Below are 20,177 nucleotides of genomic sequence, written 5' to 3' on the forward strand. Positions count from 1 at the left end.
TAAATAAACCTGGTTAAATCTAAAAACCCCATTGAAAACAATGCTTTTTACAAAGCAGAAAATATCAATCAGATCATCAATTGAGACATTAAGGAGTCGGTTTAGTGTTTCAAGAACACCGCACATCAGATTACTTCAATTTTTGCAGTCTAATATCAAAGCAAAAAAAGAACACAAAAATTCAAGTACTCAATAAAAGTAAAAGCAAGTATGCATAACCTGTAGAAGGATTCAAGCAAAAACCGGTTCAAGATTGCTAAAAACCTCTCCAATTTTGCTAGTGAAACAGTCAAAATAGAAAGTTGCAAACAATTACAATACCATTATACTATCTTTGCCACCCTAAGCACCATTAAACCAAAGCCTATCTCCCCCTACAACCCTTTCCTGGGTGCTTCTAACAAGTGAATCACATACAAGCATGAGGCCTTTAAGACACAAAACACTAAACCGAATTTTCAGCCTCCACAATGGTATTATTTTTCGCCAAGGAAAAAAAAATTGGAATCACTTCACGGTAGAATTAGTTCTAATGTACGCACTGAAAGATTGATTATATTTTGGCAACCAGGAAACTACCCAGACTGAAAATGTACTAAAAAAAGCTATTGTTGCTAAGTAGTTTCTACGCGAAAGGATTTCCTCCGATGGAAGCAACAGGACCTTGAGCTGGGACATTCCTGTTAATATAGAAGTTGCATATGATCGTATGAATATTGTATTGACAATGTGAAGTTGCCTATAACATAATAAAACAACTTACGGTAATTGCGAACTTGGTGTTTGGCCTGACATGTAGACTAATCCACCTGTAGAAATAACAACCATTAGCCAAGTATGAAATTAATAATTATGGCTCTTCTTCCAAGAAGACAACATTAACTACCTACCTTGTGGTGGTGTGGGATTCTGAGGAAGCCATGGTTGCGATACACCAAGAAAGGTGGAAGGCAACTGAGCATTAGGAAGTGTGCTTTGTAATGAACTCATATCGAAGAACTGCGGTATGCCATAAACCAGTAAGAAATTGATTAGAATAAATATTACATCAGCCGCATAAGATAAAAACAAAAGATTATCTCTTCTCCCTACAAAAACCATCGATCTTGAAAACCATAATTAGCATTGAAAGCAAGGCTCAAAGATTATGTCATCTCTATCTCCCCCGTAACCTTTGGCCTTGAAAAAGGGTAACTTCTCAGCAAAACCAACCAAACACAAAGTGAACAAAAGTATGCAATAACGAATATAAAATCAGAGTAAATATTCCATTGAAAGAAATGGTAAACAAATCAAATAATCCATCTCCATAGGACAAGTGCAAAAAGGTAAAAACAGACATCTTTAACTGCAGCGAAAGATTAACCAGTTTTAGAGAGAGAAAAAAAAAAAAACTAAGAATAAAGATATTGAATGATCAACATGTGTGATATATTATGTTAAAGAAAACACACGTGTATGATATACCATATCACTTTGTTCCAATTCAGAATCAAAAGGAAGATCAAATGGGTTGGTTGGTTTAAGATCAGCAGCTTGTGTCTCTTTCTCTCCCTGCAAAATTAAGTTTAGAACCTAAATTAGATTAAAGAAGAGCTCAATAAGAATCCATATAATATAAAGAACAAAAGAACCAGTAAGTTAAAAGAACAAACCGGAAGTGGGTTCATCGATGGAGCATATAATGGTGCTATGCCATTCTCTGATGGTAGAGTAGCAGCAGGAAAACCAATATGGGAGTCAGCAGTTTGGATGCCATAATTATCATGGTTCTGCAAGAATAGATATTTTAAACATAAATACAAGAAATGTGAACTTTTTGGCATAATTAGAAATAAAAGTAGCAAACCTCTGAAACTGCTAAGCCCAAATGTTCATCAGTGGTGGCCATATGTTCGTATGCTACTACTTGAGGTTCAAGAGGAAGTGATTCAACCGAATCATTAAAAGCATTCCATGACTGTTCAAAGACAAAGGGTCACTTGAGCATGCAATTGACAGGAGAGAAAATTTTATATTTCAAACCGTAACCATATGTAGACCAAGCAATAAAGCCGTTGAATAAATGCATGCTTAAAGCATCTCTTTCTTATTCTTCACAAAACTGCATGTGAAATGGCTTACCTGAGTGCCAGTTGCAACAGGGGGGGCTTGAACCTCATGTCCATCTTGCCATTTAGTAGACGTTGCTGAAGAATCCCCAAAAGCACTAAAATTTTCAAAAGGTGACCACTGCATGGTTGTGTTTATGGATGACTGTTGGTCAAACTTCACTGACAAATCTTCATCACTGGGCATCACAGCAGGTAAAAGATTTTTGGATACTGGATCAGATGCTGCAGGCTGAGGAGTATCAAATGTTGCCCATCCTTCATTTTTAGGTACAGGTAACTCAGGTGATTTTCCATCAAAACTTGTAGCGGGGTGCTGCTCGGCAATCTCAGCAAACAAGTCTATAGATGGAGTAGATGAGGGAGGTTTATATAAATCCCCAGGTGGCATTGAAGATACAGCTGTAGGTTGAAATAAATCTTTGGAAGATTCTGATGATGTTGCAGGTAACTGAAAAAAATCTAGTGGTGGAGAAGCAGAAGCCTCAGGTGTATTAAAGAGATCCAGGGCACCATAATTCACAGGAACAGATGATTGCATAATAGTAGATGTTTTAGTATGATCGAACTGATCAATTTGTTCACGTTCAGAGACAACATCAGGTCCAATTCCAATGCCTGAACTACATGACTTGACAGGCATGGCATTGCCATCAAATGACCCATAACTTTCAATGGATTTAGTTCTCTAGATAAAAGATGAGTTCTGATGTTAGCTTATGACGAGATGATTTAAGATATAAAAGTAGTGTTGAGATTGCAAATGATAATGCATGTATTACTACTGCAAACACAGAAAAACAGTTTTTTCTTGAAAACACTTGCATTTCACACATTCGGTAACATTATGGTCATGCCAACCTGTATTAGCGCTCTTTTAATAACACACATTAAGAACATTAGCTAGATTCATATTCCACCAATCAAAAAGTAAGCAAAAATAACATTGCTACTTACAAGAAACACCAATATTATCTCTCAAATAAGAATATACTTATAGGTCTTTGTATATGCATCGTGCATTCATAGGTAGCAACTCACTATAAACCAAGCATGCATCATGTCTGAATTTTGAATGAAATGATGGAAAGAACAGGAGGCTCAACTGCAATATTTTTAGATATGTTATGAGCTATATGATTTATCATGAAGGTTGAGCTCTTTTCTTGATGTTTATAATCACCATATGGAACTTTCCCACTAGATTACATCAAAATCAGCATGGTGTTCCCATAACAATACTTCAAATATCATATATTTTGAGATGTAGTGAAGGACTTGAAAAGAAACTTCTCACTAATTAAAAGTATGAGATATATGACCTGTCGGGGTGGAATCCCTCCACCATTGTTTTGGGAACTTGGGTCCAGAGAAGGATTGATCATTTGATGATGTGTATCTTCACTTAAAACATCTCTTGGAGGTTGAAAAGTTGGGCTGCTAAATCCAATGTCCTTCCGGTAATTCGGTGACCCTGTACCAGATGCGAATGGATCACCTCCACTAGATACAGAGTAGTCTGAAACCCTAGGAGCAGATCCCTCATTTGCAAACCTGTCCTCAAACATTTGATCACTTAAGCGACCAGGGCTGTAGACAAAACTAGAAACTTTCCCCACATAGTGTCCTCGATCTGAACCAGGCTTCCTAGAAAGTGCAGCAGCAACTTGTTTACCATAACGCCGATCCTCATATTGATAATCATATGGTGGACTTTGAGAATAAGAATGATAAGAACTGGCACGTCTTACTTCATCTTCATGGTTTCTATGGCTCTGTCAAATTCATTTAAGAATCCCACATTTAAACAACTGCTCAGGATCTAGAAAGGTGTACTAAAAAAAACTCAAAAACCCTAATATCAAAAGAAATTACCTGCATGTCTCTAGGAGGCTTGTCGGATGATTTTCCTCCAGCATATTTTCTGTCCACATATACATTCTTTATAAACTCTCGGATTTTATCAGCATTGCTGCAAAGAGAGAGTTATTAGAAAATCCCACACCTATCAAGAACAAGCCTAGAACTTTAAGTGAGAAATCACATATTTTGAACCTGCTGTCCGGCAATCTTTGCCTCTGCAGGTCCCAATCCTTAAGATAAATATCTCGTGCACGCTAAAAAAAGTAAAAAAAAAAAAAGGTATTATAATAAGCATCACAATCTTGCTTAGATAAAAACAAATGTAACAGTAGTTCAAACCTGATTCCCACCATTCTGAAGCGCTTCAACTTCCTGTTTAGTGAACTTTGACATTGATACAGACTTTACGCGATGAGTGAACTCACGACTACAATACACAAATGAATCCAGCAAAAGACAAAAAAAAGGGTAAAGATTTGAAAGGCTCGATATGTGGTGACGTGTCACTCCAACATAATCACGCAAAGTAAATAGAAATGAATTATCAAGGATCAAATAGGAAAAGAATGATGCATTTACTCCTTTCAGTTAATGAAATTTAAAATCATCACATAAGCAATAACTAAAGCTGCAAAAACCTTTAAATTTCAGAAATCATAAGGCATCGATCTTATGTTGCCCCTATTCTTCATCTCAAGTACCCGTGTCCAACACTCATGTCCAATAAAAGGATAGGGGGATATGAAGGATCCTCCAAAAATATGGAAAACCTCGGAAAACTTATCCGTGTTGGATACATACCATATTTGACATTCACACCCGAGTTCGAGTAACATAGCATTGCCGAAGTTAAATACTTCCAAATACGCAAAGGTTTGCAAAGTGAAATAATTTCCAAGTCAAGATAGTAGATACTGAAATAACTAAAACAAAATACTCACTGAATCCCACTGCATGTCATACAAATGAAAGTCCAGAAATTTGTGCAAACATACTGAGGACCCTGCAACAATAACCACAAATTAATATCAAAGAAATAAGGGATACTTGAAAAAAGAAAACCCTTTGCATTAAAACATAAATAAAAAGCTAATCTAAATCCATCTTCAAAATCACTATTGAAAGATGCATTGCATTCAAGAAATCAAGAAAACCCAAATTTCAAAAACCATTTCTAAACCCCAAATCCATCATCTTTATTTTTTCCTTTTTCAATTTCCTAGCCTCCAAACAAACGTTGGCTATAAAAACGGTAGTTAAACTAATTACAAAACAATCAAGAAAAGGAAAACCCAATTACAAAAACCCTTTTTAATAACCTCAAATCTATCTCATTTTCTTTTCTCCTATTCTTCTTTTCAAGCTTAATTATATTACCCATTTGCTAAAACCAATACTTCCAAGAGAGTTTTAAAAAAAAGAAACCATTTTTTCCACTTTACCATATTTTGCCAGCATCACTAGCCGACCTTAACTACAGAAACCCACAATCCAAAAGCTTTTTTTAATCTAAAAAATAGGAAGAGAAGTTTGAAAAAAAAATTACCAAACTGTTACAGTTAATGCAACGACGATTTGGAGGCAGTTTCATGAGACCTCGTATTATCTTCTCGTTTCTTTCTTCTTCTTTTCTACTTCCCATCGCTGAAAAGAGATAATTTTTGATCTTCCAAAATTAACAAAAGCCTCAAAGAACCCTAAAAGTTTCAAATTTTATAAAAAACCCAGTAGGAATTTGTAACTTTTGGCTCGAAATAAACTTGTATGAAAGCAGAAATGAAAGAAAATTGAGAAATTTAGAGGTTTCGGGTTTTGGCCTTTCGAGGGAATTTTTTTGTTACAAGAAAAGGAAAGTCTTTGTTTTAGTCAGCACTCAGCAGTGATAATTAATTTAAGGGAAAACAAAAAATAAAAATGGTTATTTCTTCATTGATCATCTTCTCTAAGTAGTCCTTCTAGTACACATTTCTTTCAAATTTAGTCCATCTATCTTAATTTTAACAATTCTAATTCCTTTATATGTAAAATATTCTATATATATATATATAAATATATATATATATTTTTTTTAAATCTCATTCATGTAATGAGTGAATAAAATATCAATAATTAAAAGCGTATTATTTTTACAAATTAACAAATATTACTAAAAATATTTTTTATCTTTTATATTTTTATAAAATATTTACAAAAAACTCACAATAAATCTAAAAACTATAATAAGACTTAATCTTAAATATGCCTACATAATTTTTTTTCATTTATATTGTGGGGTGTAACTGGCATTTATCGGACGTTTAACAGACGCATGATGTCACGACGAACAAGCGGCAACATCGTGACGAGGGTCATCAGGGGACAAGCAAAGATCTCTTGAAGTAGGAGTAGGGGCGACGTCACGAAGAGGAGAGTCATGACGTCGCAACGATATCTCACCTAATGTAGCTGTGTTTTAGACTCCAAGCATGATGTCACGACGAGCAAGCGGCAACGTCGTGACGAGGGTCATCGGGACGAGCAAAGATCTCTTGAGGTAGGAGCAGGGGCGATGTCATGAAGAGGAGATTCATGATGTCGCGACGATATCTCACCTAATGTAGTTGCGTTTTAGACTCCAAGCAGGACTTCTTCATCTCTTAGTTGAACTCTGATTACTTCAGTGATATTTTAGTCATTTTAGCCCTTCTTCCTTTCTCTCTCTCTCTCTCTCTATTTAAAGGGGTCATTGTATCTTTGTTTTGACACGCGAATCAATAATGGCTCTTCTTTGAGGGTGACAAAATGTAATTACATATGGAGTTTTGGTGAGATTTTGAGAGAATTTTATGAAATCCCTTTTGTGAGAGCTTTGGGTGTGAACTTTGTATTCGGGGTTTGGGTTTTTGTGTTCTCATTATACTCTTGTTTTGTTTACTCCATTAATGTTAAGCCGAAGCCTCATTTGTCCGTGGTTTTTATTTTCTTTGAAAGAGTTTTTTTTTACGTAAAATAATTATATTCGTTTTTTTCCACTTTTATTATTTCAGTGATTATAGGAACAATCCCCAATATATATTATAAGTGAAACTTAAATTTCATCAAACGTTTAATATTTTAATATTAAAATATATATTCTTTTAAAATACGTGAATTTAGGTCAAGTTAAATGAAAAGAGGAACTGAATTTCTAATTAGGTCTTAATGGAATCTTTGATTTTAATACAAGTGTTTTGTTAGTTCATATATGGCTTAGTTAGTTTAAGGGTACGCATGGATTAAATGAAAAAAATAAATTAATTAATTTAATAAGTTAATTTATTAATAAAAATTAATTTAAATTTTTTCAAATTAAAATGAGTGAAATAAAATTTAAATCTTATTAAATTTATTTGAGTTAATTTAGAAATTTAATCAAATTATGTTAAAATATTTTTCAATTGTTATTTAAAATTTTTATATCCAAATTATAAAAATCAAATTTGACTCAAATCCTAATAACTCGACAAACTTTATTCATTTCCCTAACTCAAACTAATTTAGCCACCCATTAAAACCACCTTATCATAATAAAAAGAAATTTTTAAAACTAGACCATACCAAATTATAATAAAAAGAAATTTTTAAAAATTATAAAACCAATCCTTAAAATTTTAGATTATCAAAAGTAAAACTTATCTAAAATGGGTCGTCATCCCTAAACTCGATGATTTTAATGGTCAACCAGGTAGGTACCAAAGTTGCTGCCTTTATCATGCTACCTACTTAATATACTTATTGTTTCCTTTTCTTCTTCTTTATTCTCTACAGGAATATTTTTTAAATTTATATATTTTTTACACATTAAAAATTAATTATATATATTGGCATATTGTATATGTATGTCATGTTTACATTACTTACATGTTATAATATATTTTATATAGTTTATCATAATTATTCAATATATTCGTTTTATTGTTTATGTTTGAGGCACGTGACTATCCTTTTAATAATATTTGAATTAGTATTTATTCTTTAAAAATATAATGTGCTTTACCACTACACTCAACATTTATATTCATCTTGTATTTTACATAATTTCTCATATTCATTTAATATGTATATTTACATTATATTTCTCTTCAAAGTACTATAAATTTAAATAAAATTTGACATAGTAATGATTCATTTTATGTAAGAGTTTAGCATATTTGTTTTTGTGTCATGTATATATAATCTTGATGGCGGCATAACTATTTGTTTTAATTTTTTACATTATTTTATTATATAGGTCTTAAAATATTGGGATAAATTTCAAAATTATATAGTAACTTTGATTCAATGTGCAATTTGATAAATAAACTTTGATTTGGTGCAATTATATAGATGAAATTTTGATTTTGATTCAAAATTATACATGAAACTTTGATTGTGGTTAAATCATACACATTTAAAGAAATAAAGTACATCAATTTATATTTATATTGGATAAATATAATTATATGTGTATGCAATATATTAACATAAAATGATACTATATTAATAATTTGTGAGAATTGGATACAAACCAAAATTTTATATATAAAATTGCACATTAGACCAAAGTTCATGTATAGTTTTGAGATTTATCCCCAAATTATTTCATATATTTATATTAAAAAATTACATTTATCCTCTTCCATAATAATTTAATTTTAAATCTAAATTTATTTACTTAAAATTATATTATTACGCTAACATATTGATGCAGTCGTTGAGAGCACCAAAAATATCCTATTCCCTGTAAAATAATGAAAAAGAAATAGTAAAGGGGAAGTAGAGTCGAATCCTCAGGGACTGGATTATACGAATGCTTGTCTCTCGAAATCCTAGGCAGAATCGTGCCCAAGAAAACCTGCGTTCCTGGAAAAAAAATAAAAAAACAGAATTTAAGAATTGATTTTGGAAGTGAAAATAAAATAAAAACAGAATTTAAAGTTTACTGAAATTATTATTACGAAAATAATAAAAATAATAGAGAGAGTTTTAAGAGAAAAGAAATTCTTATGGGAAAGTTCCAGCCTCCGGTTGTCTCATTCCGCCTTGGGCTCAATCATTGGCTTTTGGATGATCCTTCTCGACTCGAGTAAGCCAGTTATAGTGGAAGAGGACGCCTACGACCACCAGCTCCAAAGATTAGACTTACGGTTTTTAGGGAACCTAACTCTAGCCAGTAATCTATGCTAGATCAACGCTTCTCAATGGCGAATCCCACGCCATTTTGTCTCTTCGGCTCGCCAACCTCGACGATAAGTTAACGAACCGACTATGCAATCCTTCCAAAACATACAAAGCGGCCGCCTTTGCATATCTTTGAAAAGCTTACTTAAGGGCCATGGACGGAGCGTCACCAGTAGTCTTGAGAAACGATGAATACTTGGCGAGAAGGCTAAATGCGGATTCTAGGCCTCAAGAACCCTTTTTGGGGAAATATTGACAACTTTTGGCTAGAAGGGTTTTTTAGTGCCTCATGATAATGGAAGGAAAGCAAATAAATAAAAATATAGAAAAAGAAATTTTATTGAAAAGAAATATGAAAGAACAAAAGACTTTTGGGGGAGAGTGTTTACAGAAAAAGATGCCCCAAATAGAGTCACTTCACCCCCTATTTATAGTGCTAGGGAGATAGTCTAATTGAACTTAAATTCTAAAAGATAAATACATTTAATTAAAGATAAACAAAGATAATTAAAATAAAATCCTAAATTTGAATAATCCTAATAATTATCTTAATATTAATTATCCTAATAGAATAAAAGAAAATAGAGTCTTCCAAAATAAAATCTCTTCTATTTGCTTTTAAGTCCTTGTGCCTTCCATGTTCGCACTTTTGGCACCATATTTGTCCCACGTTGCATATTGGCCCATTTAATCTCCAAATTGACGCTTTTTCCTTGAATTTACTTTTCACCTCCAATTTAGTCCCTAAAAGATAAAAAGACATAAATAGCTCAAATTAGTAGGCTCAAGCTCAAAATAAACACATGATTAATATATAAAAACACGTCATTTTAGAGTATTATCAAATTCCCCTACTTAGCCCATGCTTGCCCTCAAGTATGGTTCCTATTATTGTGAAAGCTAGATTACGCCATAAAGAAATACCACTCCAAAGTTTCATAAAATTAGTTAAAACGCATATGAAAAATAAAGAGACCTCTAAGCTTGCTTTAAGTAAAACAGAAAAAGTATTCCAATTATTTCACACAAAATTAAGATCGATTTGAGTTATGCCATTTAGGTAAATTACCAAACCTACTAAGACACCTTAATTATTTCCTCCTTTAGTCCCCAAGTGCAACTTTATTAGTACTTATTTTTTCTTCTTTTTTTTCCTTTTTGATTTTTTGATTTTTTAAATTTTATTATTATTTATTTACTTAGGAATATATTAAACCTTTTGATGCGAAGAGATGACAACCCAAGCAACCCACCGGTTACTTTCATTAACATATTCCTAAAATTATTTATTTTCGGTTAGCGAGTTTTACCCAACACGTCACACAACCTTTTGACGCAAGTAGAATGACAACCCAAGCACCCTACCCGGTTACTCGATCGATCACGATTTGAGCCATACTCATAACCTCGGCTAGCGGAGTTTTACTTGTCACGTCACACAACCTTTTGACTCAAAGTAGAATGACAACCCAAGCACCCTACCCCGGTTACTCAGTCAGTCACGATCTAAGTCATACTCATAACCATGGAAAACATTTATTAAAAATTAAACGATATTTAAAATTCTTGAGAACTCAGGAAAGAAAAAAATTTAACTGTCAAAAATAAGTTTTAATAATCACCTAATAGCCATGAACATTAATTAAGCATGCAATCATTTTAAGTGTTCACTTTATATTAAACTTGATCAATTTTACGAAAAGCAAGATAGAATTAACCCTATTAATCACAATTATTTTTAGCCTAATAAAAATAAAACAGTGGAGATGGAATCAATTATGGGAAAAATCATAACTTCCTTAGAAGGTAAAAATCATGCATGAAAGTCAAACAGTAGGCAATTCCTGGTAAAATCTTGGGCATGAAAAGCAGCAGGATATTCTTAAAATAAATAGGCAGAAACGAGCACAAAACAACAAAGCAACAACAATATGACAAAGAAAAATAGCAGATAATAACAAGAACAACGAAGAATGCCTCCCCCCCACGTAAAACACATAGTCCTCGATGTGAAAGTAAAAGGAAAACAAATAGGTGGAGAAAAAAAAAGTTTAGAAAAACTCCCCATGTAGTTACCGTCGGTTGGCGCACACGATGGAGAAGAAGATGGCGAAGCGGCAAGAGATGGAGACGGGGTGAGTGATGTGTGCAATGTTGGTTCGGCTTCGGGTTCTCACCATGGTGGCTAAGAAATCGGCGGTGAGTGGTGGAGGAGAAAAGAGTCGGCGGTTATGGAGAAATTTGGGGGAAAAAAAATGTAAGGTTTGGGGGTTTTATTTGTTGAAAAGGGGTGTTTGGCTGCAGGTTTTGGGGATTCTATGGCTGGAATAGGACTGTTTGGCTGTAGAGATATGGCATTCTAGGCTGGAATAGAACTGTTTGACAGCATGGATAGGGTTGTTTTGGTGCACACTTTCTGTCTTTTTTTTTCTTCGTATTTTCGCTTTATTTCACCTAGATGGAAGAAAAGAAATTTATTAATATTTAAATAAAATAAAAAGAAAAGAAAATAATAAATAATAAAAGAAAAAAATAAAAATAAAAAGAAAGATTGGGTTACCTCCCAACAAGCGCTTGTTTAACGTCGTTAACTCGACGCCTTGAACGGTTTTATAGTGGTTCTAATTGAATTTTCTCGACCATGTGGGCTTGAAAATTCTCGTAAAATGGCTTCAGCCGTTGACCATTGACTGTGAACCGCTTTCCTGATTCTTCACTCTCTATTTCAATTGCGCCATTTGTAAATACTTCAGTCACAATAAAAGGTCCTTGCCACCGAGATCGAAGCTTACCTGGGAATAGCTTTAATACGGAGTTATAAAGCAAAACTCTTTGTCCTACTGAGAAATGCTTTTGAACTATATTTTTGTCATGAAACATCTTTGTTTTGTCCTTATAAATTCGAGCATTCTCGTAGGCATCATTGCGAATTTCCTCCAATTCTTGAATGTCCAATTTCTTTGCCTTTCCCGCGGGCTCTAACTCCATGTTACATTGTCGAATAGCCCAATAAGCTTTATGCTCCAACTCTACTAGTAAATGACATGCTTTGCCAAAAACAAGTCGATACGGGGTCATGCCAATTGGTCCCTTATACGCCGTCCGATAGGCCCAAAGCGCGTCATTGAGCCGAAGACTCCAATCCTTACGGTTAGGTCGAACCGTTTTTTCCAAAATTGACTTGATCTCCCTGTTTGAAACCTTTGCTAGGCCGTTCGTTTGGGGATGGTAGGCTGTTGCTATCGATGATGAACCCCATATTTTGATAATAGTGCCTCCATGACCTTGTTGCAAAAGTGGGTACCACATCACCGATCAAAGCTCGAGGTGTTCCAAACCTAGAAAAATAGTTCGTTTAGAAACTCCATAACAAGATTAGCATTATCATTGCGAGTAGGCTTTGCTTCTATCCACTTAGAAACATAGTCTCTGCAAGAAGTATATATCGTTTCCAAACGAAGAAATAAAGGGCCCATGAAATCAATGCCCCATACATCAAAATCTCACATACATGAATCGGGGATAGGGCATTTGATTTCGTCTAGTGATATTACCGTATGTTGACATTTATCGCAAGACTTACGAAGTTAAACGCGTCGCGAAAGATTGTAGGCCAATATAGCCCACACTCCAATACCTTGTGAAATTTGTCCGCTTAGGGCCAAAGTGACCTCCACAAGCTTCGTGTGACAAAAAGTAAGGATAGAGGTTACCTCGGTTTCGGAACACATCGTCGTATTATCGATCGAGCAATGTTTCCACAAGTATGGATCGTCTCATATGTAATTCGAGCTTGGCGTCTAAGCTTGTTTTTACTGATTGAGCTAACTCGATGGGCGCGATCCGTGGTTAAGAGATTAACTATGTCGCATACCACGGATAGTAAGCCTCGGTTGATAATAAGCTTTCGTCGGGAACTCATCCTTTATGGGATCATCATCAAATGGAGTTTTATCCTACTCAAGTGGTCGGCCACCGTGTTTTCACACCCTTTTGTCACGAATCTCGATGTCAAATTCTTGGGCGATAAAATCCACCTAATGAGCCTTGGCTTTGCTTCATTCTTTGCGATTAAGTACCTAAGAGTCTGTATGGTCGAAAAAATAATCACCTTAGATCCCGATAAATATGATCGAAATTTATCTAAAGCAAACACAATAGCTAAAAATTCTTTTTCTGTGGTTGTGTAGTTGCTTTGTGCAGCATCTAGGGTCTTTGAGGCGTAACGATGACATGAGGCTCTTTCGCTATCTTTTGTCCTAATCGGCTCCCACGCTTCGTTCGCTTGCATCACACATAATTTCAAAGGATAGTTCGATCTGGTGCTTGTACTATAGGCGGTTACCAACTTTTGCTTAAGTGTATCAAAAGCCTCCTTGCATTTTGAGTCAAACTCAAATTTTTGTCTTTCTGCAACACTTCGCACAATGGTTCAGCTATTTTGAGAAGTTTTTATAAAACTCCTGTAAAATCCTGCATGGCCAAGAAAAGAACGTATCTCTCTAACGGTAGAGGGATATGGCAAAGAATTTATAATGTCAATTTTGGCCTTATCAACCTCAATTCCCTTAGGTGAGACTATATGACCTAGAATCAAACCTTTGTCTACCATAAAATGACACTTTTCATAGTTCAAGACAAGATTAAATTCTATGCACCTATTCAAAATTATCGTAAGGTTTTCAAGGCATTCAAGAAAAGCAGTTTCCATACGGTAAAATCATCCATAAAAACTTCAATAATTTTTCTACATATTCGAAAATATACTCATCATGCATCTCGGAAGGTAGCTGGTACGTTGCAAAGTCCAAATGGCATCCTCCAGATGCAAACGCGTGCGAACGGGCATGTAAAAGTGGTCTTGTCTCGGTCTTCAGCGCATGCAGGATCCGGAAGAAACACGAATATCCATCAAGAAAACAAAAGTGAGTTTTACCATTAAGCGTTCAAGCATTTGATCTATAAAAGGAAGAGGAAATGATCTTTTCTAGTATAAGCGTTCAACTTCACAGAATCGATCTGAGACACGCCACCGTTCGCACTTGGACCGTACTAAGTCACCATCGGTATTTTTCTTTCTTCATCACGCCTGTTTTCTTGGGCACGACTTGTCTGGACTTACCCATCTACTTGTCGAAATGGGGAAAATGATGTCAGCATCCAGCAGCTTAATTATTTTTTTTTTCACCACCTCCACCATATTCGGGTTTAAGCGTCTTTGTGCCTCTCTCCTTGGTTTAGTGTTCTCCTCCAAGTAAATCTTGTGGGTGCATGTCAAAGGGCTTATCCCCTTCAAGTCAGCAATGGTCCAGCCAATCGCCTCCTTATGACTCTTTAGTACCTGGATCAAACTTTTCTCCTCGGGTTTAGAGAGTTTGTTTGAAATTATAATGGGTAAGGTATTACCTTTTCCTAAAAATACAAACTTGAGATGCGCGGGAAGTGGTTTCAATTCCAAATCTGGAGCCTGCACAACAGAAGGTAGAAGTTTAGTTTTTGATGGTGATAATAATGTCTTAACAAATTCATAATCATCATATCTATATTCAGATTCGTCTTCATAAGTTGACTCAAAAGTCTCGTCCACTAATGAGTCAATCAGGTCGACGCGGTTTACGCTCAAGATTTCGCTTGGATGGCTAATGCCATCGTAAACATTGAATTTCACGATCTCCTTATCAAATTCCATCGTAAGAGTGCCGCTTCGAACATCGATCTTGGTGCTAGCAGTACTAAGGAAGGGTCGGTCCAACAGGAGGTCTGAAGATCCAGCAGTATTGTTCTCCTCCATCTTAATTACGTAGAAATCTGCAGGGAAAATAAGTTCATTAACTTTTACCAAGACGTCCTCGAGGACTCCTTCGGGATGCATAATAGACCTGTCTGCCAATTGAATAATAACACCTGTCTTTGTCAAAAAACCCGCGTTAAGTGATTCATAAATAGAATAAGGCATTACATTTATTGAGGCCCCTAGATTACACATAGCCTTCTTAATTCCCAAATGGCCAATTTTGCATGGAATAGCGAACATACCCCTATATTTGCATTTAACCGGCATTTTTCGCTGTAGAACTGCGGAAACATTCTCACCAACACTTACCTTTTCATTACCTGTTAGTTTTTGTTTGTTGGTGCAAAGTTCTTTAAGGAACTTGGCATACCGCGGAATCTGTCTAATGGCATCTAATAGTGGTAAGTTAATCTCAACATTCCTGAATGTTTCGAGGATCTCCTTGTCTTCCTTACTTTTTCGACACTGATTTAATCGTCCTGGGAATGGAGGTTGGATTTTCGACAGTGGGGGTTTCGCTCGGATCTGTTAAATGCGTTTCTGGAGTTTCTGGGTGATTTCTTGACCAAGATTCTTGCCGAGGCGGTTCCGGATCTTTTCGCCCGTAACGTTCTCGCATTCGCATTCGCCTCGGGTTTGGTTCTGTTTGTGATGGCAGTTTCCCTTAAGAGTTTAATTTCTCAATTGATGTGGTCAACTCCCTTATGGATGCTTCAGTTTTCTGCTGAAAACCCTTCATTTCTCTTTGGAAATTGAGAGTTTGCTGTTGAAAATCAAGGACATTAGTTGCTAATTTATTGACCAAAGTTTCTAAAGAATTACCTGAATCTTGCGACTGTTGTGGGGCTCAATTTTGGTATGGCTGGTTATATCATGGATTAGCCCCATAACTAAAATTAGGGTGGTCCCTCCATCCTGGGTTGTAGGTATTGGCGTAAGGGTCGTATCGTCTTTGTGGCGGCCTAGGAAAATTTTCCACTGCATCTAAATGGGCCATAGAATCGTCACACAGACTAGGGTACGCATCAGTCGTATGTTCAGGTGTAGCATATATTCCACATACTCGGGCTGGTTTCGATTTTTCTGTAACAAGGAAATTCACAATATTAGTAAGTCTATCAAGTCTATCTTCAATGGTAGAATTACTTAGCTGGTGAACCCTTCTAGGGGGTTCAGGATTGGCTCGAAATTGCTAGGAATTCGTAGCCATTGTGGAGATTAAGTCTCTTGCTTGTTGTAGAGTCATGTTGACTAATGTTCCTCCACTCGCGGCATCTACCATATTTATCTCCATGGGTTTCAAGCCTTCATAAAAGTCTTGGAGCAAAGATCGTTATATACCGTGTTGTGGGCAACTTGCACACAACTTCTTAATCGCTCCCAATAGTCGTATAGAGTCTCGTGTCTTTTGCCTTATGCCCACGATTTCTCTTCTTAACTCACCGCTCGTGATGCGAGGAAAAACACATTAAGAAATAAGCGAGATAGATCATTGAAGTTGTAATGGATCTAGGAGGTAAATAAAATAACCATTCCTAACCGAATCTGCTAGGGAAAAAGGGAAAGCGTAATTTAATTTGATCCTCGATTACCCCGAGGTTTCATACTCAAACAAACCATATAGAATTCTTTTAAATGCTTATGGGGTTTTCATTTTGTAACCCACGGAAAGTTGGCGATGTTGAATCAAGCGACTTTAATTCAAAATCGGTATCCATAGTAGGATCGTAATGCATAGTGGCGGTTGTTACTGTTTGCGCTTGACCGATTCGAATTGTCCGAGCTATAAGTTGAGGTGTTAAATTAGGGTTTTCGTCAACCCTAGTGTTCGAGACTTCTTGAGGAATCGACTTCTTCTTCTTTACTTTCTAACGTTTGAGTAGGGTTTTGTTAACCTAGACTCTACTTCGTCGTCGATTCTAATTTCGGCGTTGGATTGCTTTGAGTTCCAACCACCACTGGCTGCTTTTTCCTTAGTTTTGTTTCCTTTCGATTAGCTTTCGCAGTCTTTTCGATTTCTGAGTCAAACGCAAGAGTACCTGGAGCAGATCTGGTTATAGAAAACAAAGAAAAACAAGATTAGTATGTTGCCAATCCCCGGCAACGGCGCCAAAATTTGATGAGGTCGTTGAGAGCACCAAAAATATCTTATTCCCTGTAAAATAATGAAAAAGAAATAGTAAAGGGGAAGTAGAGTCGAATCCTCAGGGACCGGATTATACGAATGCTTGTCTCTCGAAATCCTGGGCAGAATCGTGCCCAAGAAAACCTGCGTTCCTGGAAAAAAATAAAAAAATAGAATTTAAGAATTAATTTTGGAAGCGAAAATAAAATAAAAACAGAATTTAAAGTTTACTGAAATTATTATTACGAAAATAATAAAAATAATAGAGAGAGTTTTAAGAGAAAAGAAATTCTTATGGGAAAGTTCCAGCCTCCGGTTGTCTCATTCCGCCTTGGGCTCAATCCTTGGCTTTTGGATGATCCTTCTCGACTTGAGTAAGCCGATTCTGATGGAAGAGGACGCCTACAACCACCAGCTCCAAAGATTAGACTTACGGTTTTAGGGAACTGACTCTAGCCAATAATCTATGCTAGATCAACGCTTCTCAATGGCGAATCCACGCCATTTTGTCTTTTCGGCTCGCCAACCTCGTACGCATAAGTTAACGAACCGACTATGCAATCCTTCCAAAACATACAAAGCGGCCGCCTTTGCATATCTTTGAAAAGCTTACTTCTTAGGGCCATGGACGGAGCGTCGGCCGTAGTCTTGAAACGATGAATACTTGGCGAGAAGGCTAAATACGGATTCTAGGCCTCAAGAACCCTTTTTGGGGAAATATTGACAACTTTTGGCTAGAAGGGTTTTTTAGTGCCTCATGATAATGGAGGGAAAGCAAATAAATAAAAATATGGAAAAAGAAATTTTATTGAAAAGAAATATGAAAGAACAAAAGACTTTTGGGGGAGAGTGTTTATAGAAAAAGATGCCCCAAATAGAGTCACTTCACCCCCTATTTATAGTGCTAGGGAGATAGTCTAATTGAACTTAAATTCTAAAAAGATAAATACATTTAATTAAAGATAAACAAAGATAATTAAAATAAAATCCTAAATTTGAATAATCCTAATAATTATCTTAATATTAATTATCCTAATAGAATAAAAGAAAATAGAGTCTTCCAAAATAAAATCTCTTCTATTTGCTTTTAAGTCCTTGTGCCTTCCATGTTCGCACTTTTGGCACCATATTTGTCCCACGTTGCATATTGGCCCATTTAATCTCCAAATTGACGCTTTTTCCCTTGAATTTACTTTTCACCTCCAATTTAGTCCCTAAAAGATAAAAAGACATAAATAGCTCAAATTAGTAGGCTCAAGCTCAAAATAAACACATGATTAATATATAAAAACACGTCATTTTAAAGTATTATCACATATATTAATATAATGGATTACGTGATGTGACAGGTTGTTACAAAGGAGGTTGCCATCATGGAGCACTTTAAGATCGTGTGTTGTGGGGTCCATTATGGTATTCATTTAAGCGGTACGAAGTTGTTATGCACAAATGAGTCCTATTGATTGCTCAAGAGAATGTTCATACTGAAAAGCGAGTTGCTAGACCATGGTGAGAAAGTAGCTAAGTAGAAGGGGAAGTGCTTCCCATATAAGCAAGTGGTCTATAGTAGGCTAGGAGGTGGATCGATTGAGGGCAATCCGAATGAGTGGTTAGATGTAGGACATTCTCTATTATCTACATGGAGCCTCCTAGATGTGCCATGTGTCAGGCCCGAGTGATAGTTATAACAATAGTTCATGTACAAGTATTAGTCTTGCTTTTGCCAGTAGTCTTATTTTTGCAAGTGCTTTTAGGGATAGATTTATCGTCTTCCCTTTCAGTTTAATAAAAACTTAATTTTCTTGCTGATTTTACCCTCACTTTGGACTTTCAGGATTGATTTTCTTATCATGTTAGTTGCTTACATCACTTTAGATATGTCGTGTTTGAGTCGTGACAAAATCGGTTGTCAACATACTATAATATTCTATTCTTGGTATGTTGATGTCTTTGTTTGTGTTAATAGAGCTTGTCTATTATCAGTGACAGTGAGAGTTTGTTGTATCTTTATTTTTTCTTTGAATCATGTGGTCCAATTCATGAAATGAATTAATTAATTTCTTTCACTTTTCTTCATATGATATAAATCGTATAATATATAAAATAAATGAAAAATAATATATGATAAATTTAAAAATTGGTCGAGTTGAGTTGAGCTTGAGCTTTGAATATTAAAGCCTAAATCCAACTCATATTTTAAATGAGTCTAATTTACCCGACCCCGATTTAAGCCTAATATTTTTGTTCAAATCCTCTTAAATTTTAAATGAGTTTTTGGACTTGAACGATTTACTCTTGAACAAATCTAATATTTTTTAAATATTTTATACAACATTATTGAAGTCATATTTTGAATAAAATCTTTTGTAATAGCATGGCTTGCTATTATGGATGGTGGAACCAGGGTTTGCTGAATTTACTACCTCCACACCATATCCATAGAAACAAATAGCATTCCATTATCCACTGCTTATAAAGTAATATCGATATAATAAAATTTATGCTGAAATCAATTTAATGTTTTTTAAATTGGATTTGTAGTCGAATTGGATAGGTTATTATTTTGTTGGTCCAATGATTAAAAATTATTAAAATTTAAAAATATTAAAATAAAGTTTCGATTCGTTTAATTTTTAACAGGTTGGTTTTAATCTAATCAATTCAAAATCACTCTTCGAACCAATACTCTGTCGGCTCCAGATCCAATCGATCGATTGATCCGATTCAAATAAGACTGAATCAATAGATAAAAGATGAGAATAATTCTTAACAACAACCTACAAATTATGAGATTAATTATATCTCAAATTGATCCAACATAAAAACAGATAAAAAGAAAAGGTTTCAACAACTCTTCCAATACATATTATGTATTAATGATCCCAAACCATGTTAATGAGCTGCGTACTGCACCTTCCTCGATGGGCAAGCATATTTCCCTCACAGGATTCCCACTGGCACTACCACGGCCACCCTGCACCGTCGGCAACATATAGGAATCTCAGCATCTTTACTGCAACAACATGGAAAAAAAAAACTTGATAGAAATAGTTTAAGATCAAAATTAAACACCAATATATACACACATAGAAGATAAAGAGAAAGA

The 20,177-nt window shown here is 35.2% G+C and overlaps 1 protein-coding gene across 1 annotated transcript; it reads right to left on the reverse strand.

Annotated features, from left to right (window-relative positions):
* Nucleotides 1-230: 230 nt before the first annotated feature.
* On the reverse strand, nucleotides 231-5,915 carry LOC108473967 (probable ADP-ribosylation factor GTPase-activating protein AGD14). The gene is made up of 13 exons (XM_017775806.2): nucleotides 5,521-5,915; nucleotides 4,916-4,977; nucleotides 4,314-4,401; nucleotides 4,167-4,228; nucleotides 3,987-4,083; nucleotides 3,434-3,886; nucleotides 2,125-2,799; nucleotides 1,850-1,960; nucleotides 1,656-1,772; nucleotides 1,468-1,554; nucleotides 891-999; nucleotides 764-809; nucleotides 231-680 (listed from the first exon to the last, which is right to left on the reverse strand). Exons 1-13 carry the CDS (start codon nucleotides 5,614-5,616, stop codon nucleotides 626-628), a joined length of 2,058 nt encoding a protein of 685 aa, XP_017631295.1. The 5' UTR covers nucleotides 5,617-5,915; the 3' UTR covers nucleotides 231-625.
* Nucleotides 5,916-20,177: the final 14,262 nt, after the last annotated feature.

Source organism: Gossypium arboreum, chromosome 11, assembly GCF_025698485.1.
Source record: "Gossypium arboreum isolate Shixiya-1 chromosome 11, ASM2569848v2, whole genome shotgun sequence".
Lineage (NCBI taxonomy): Eukaryota > Viridiplantae > Streptophyta > Magnoliopsida > Malvales > Malvaceae > Gossypium > Gossypium arboreum.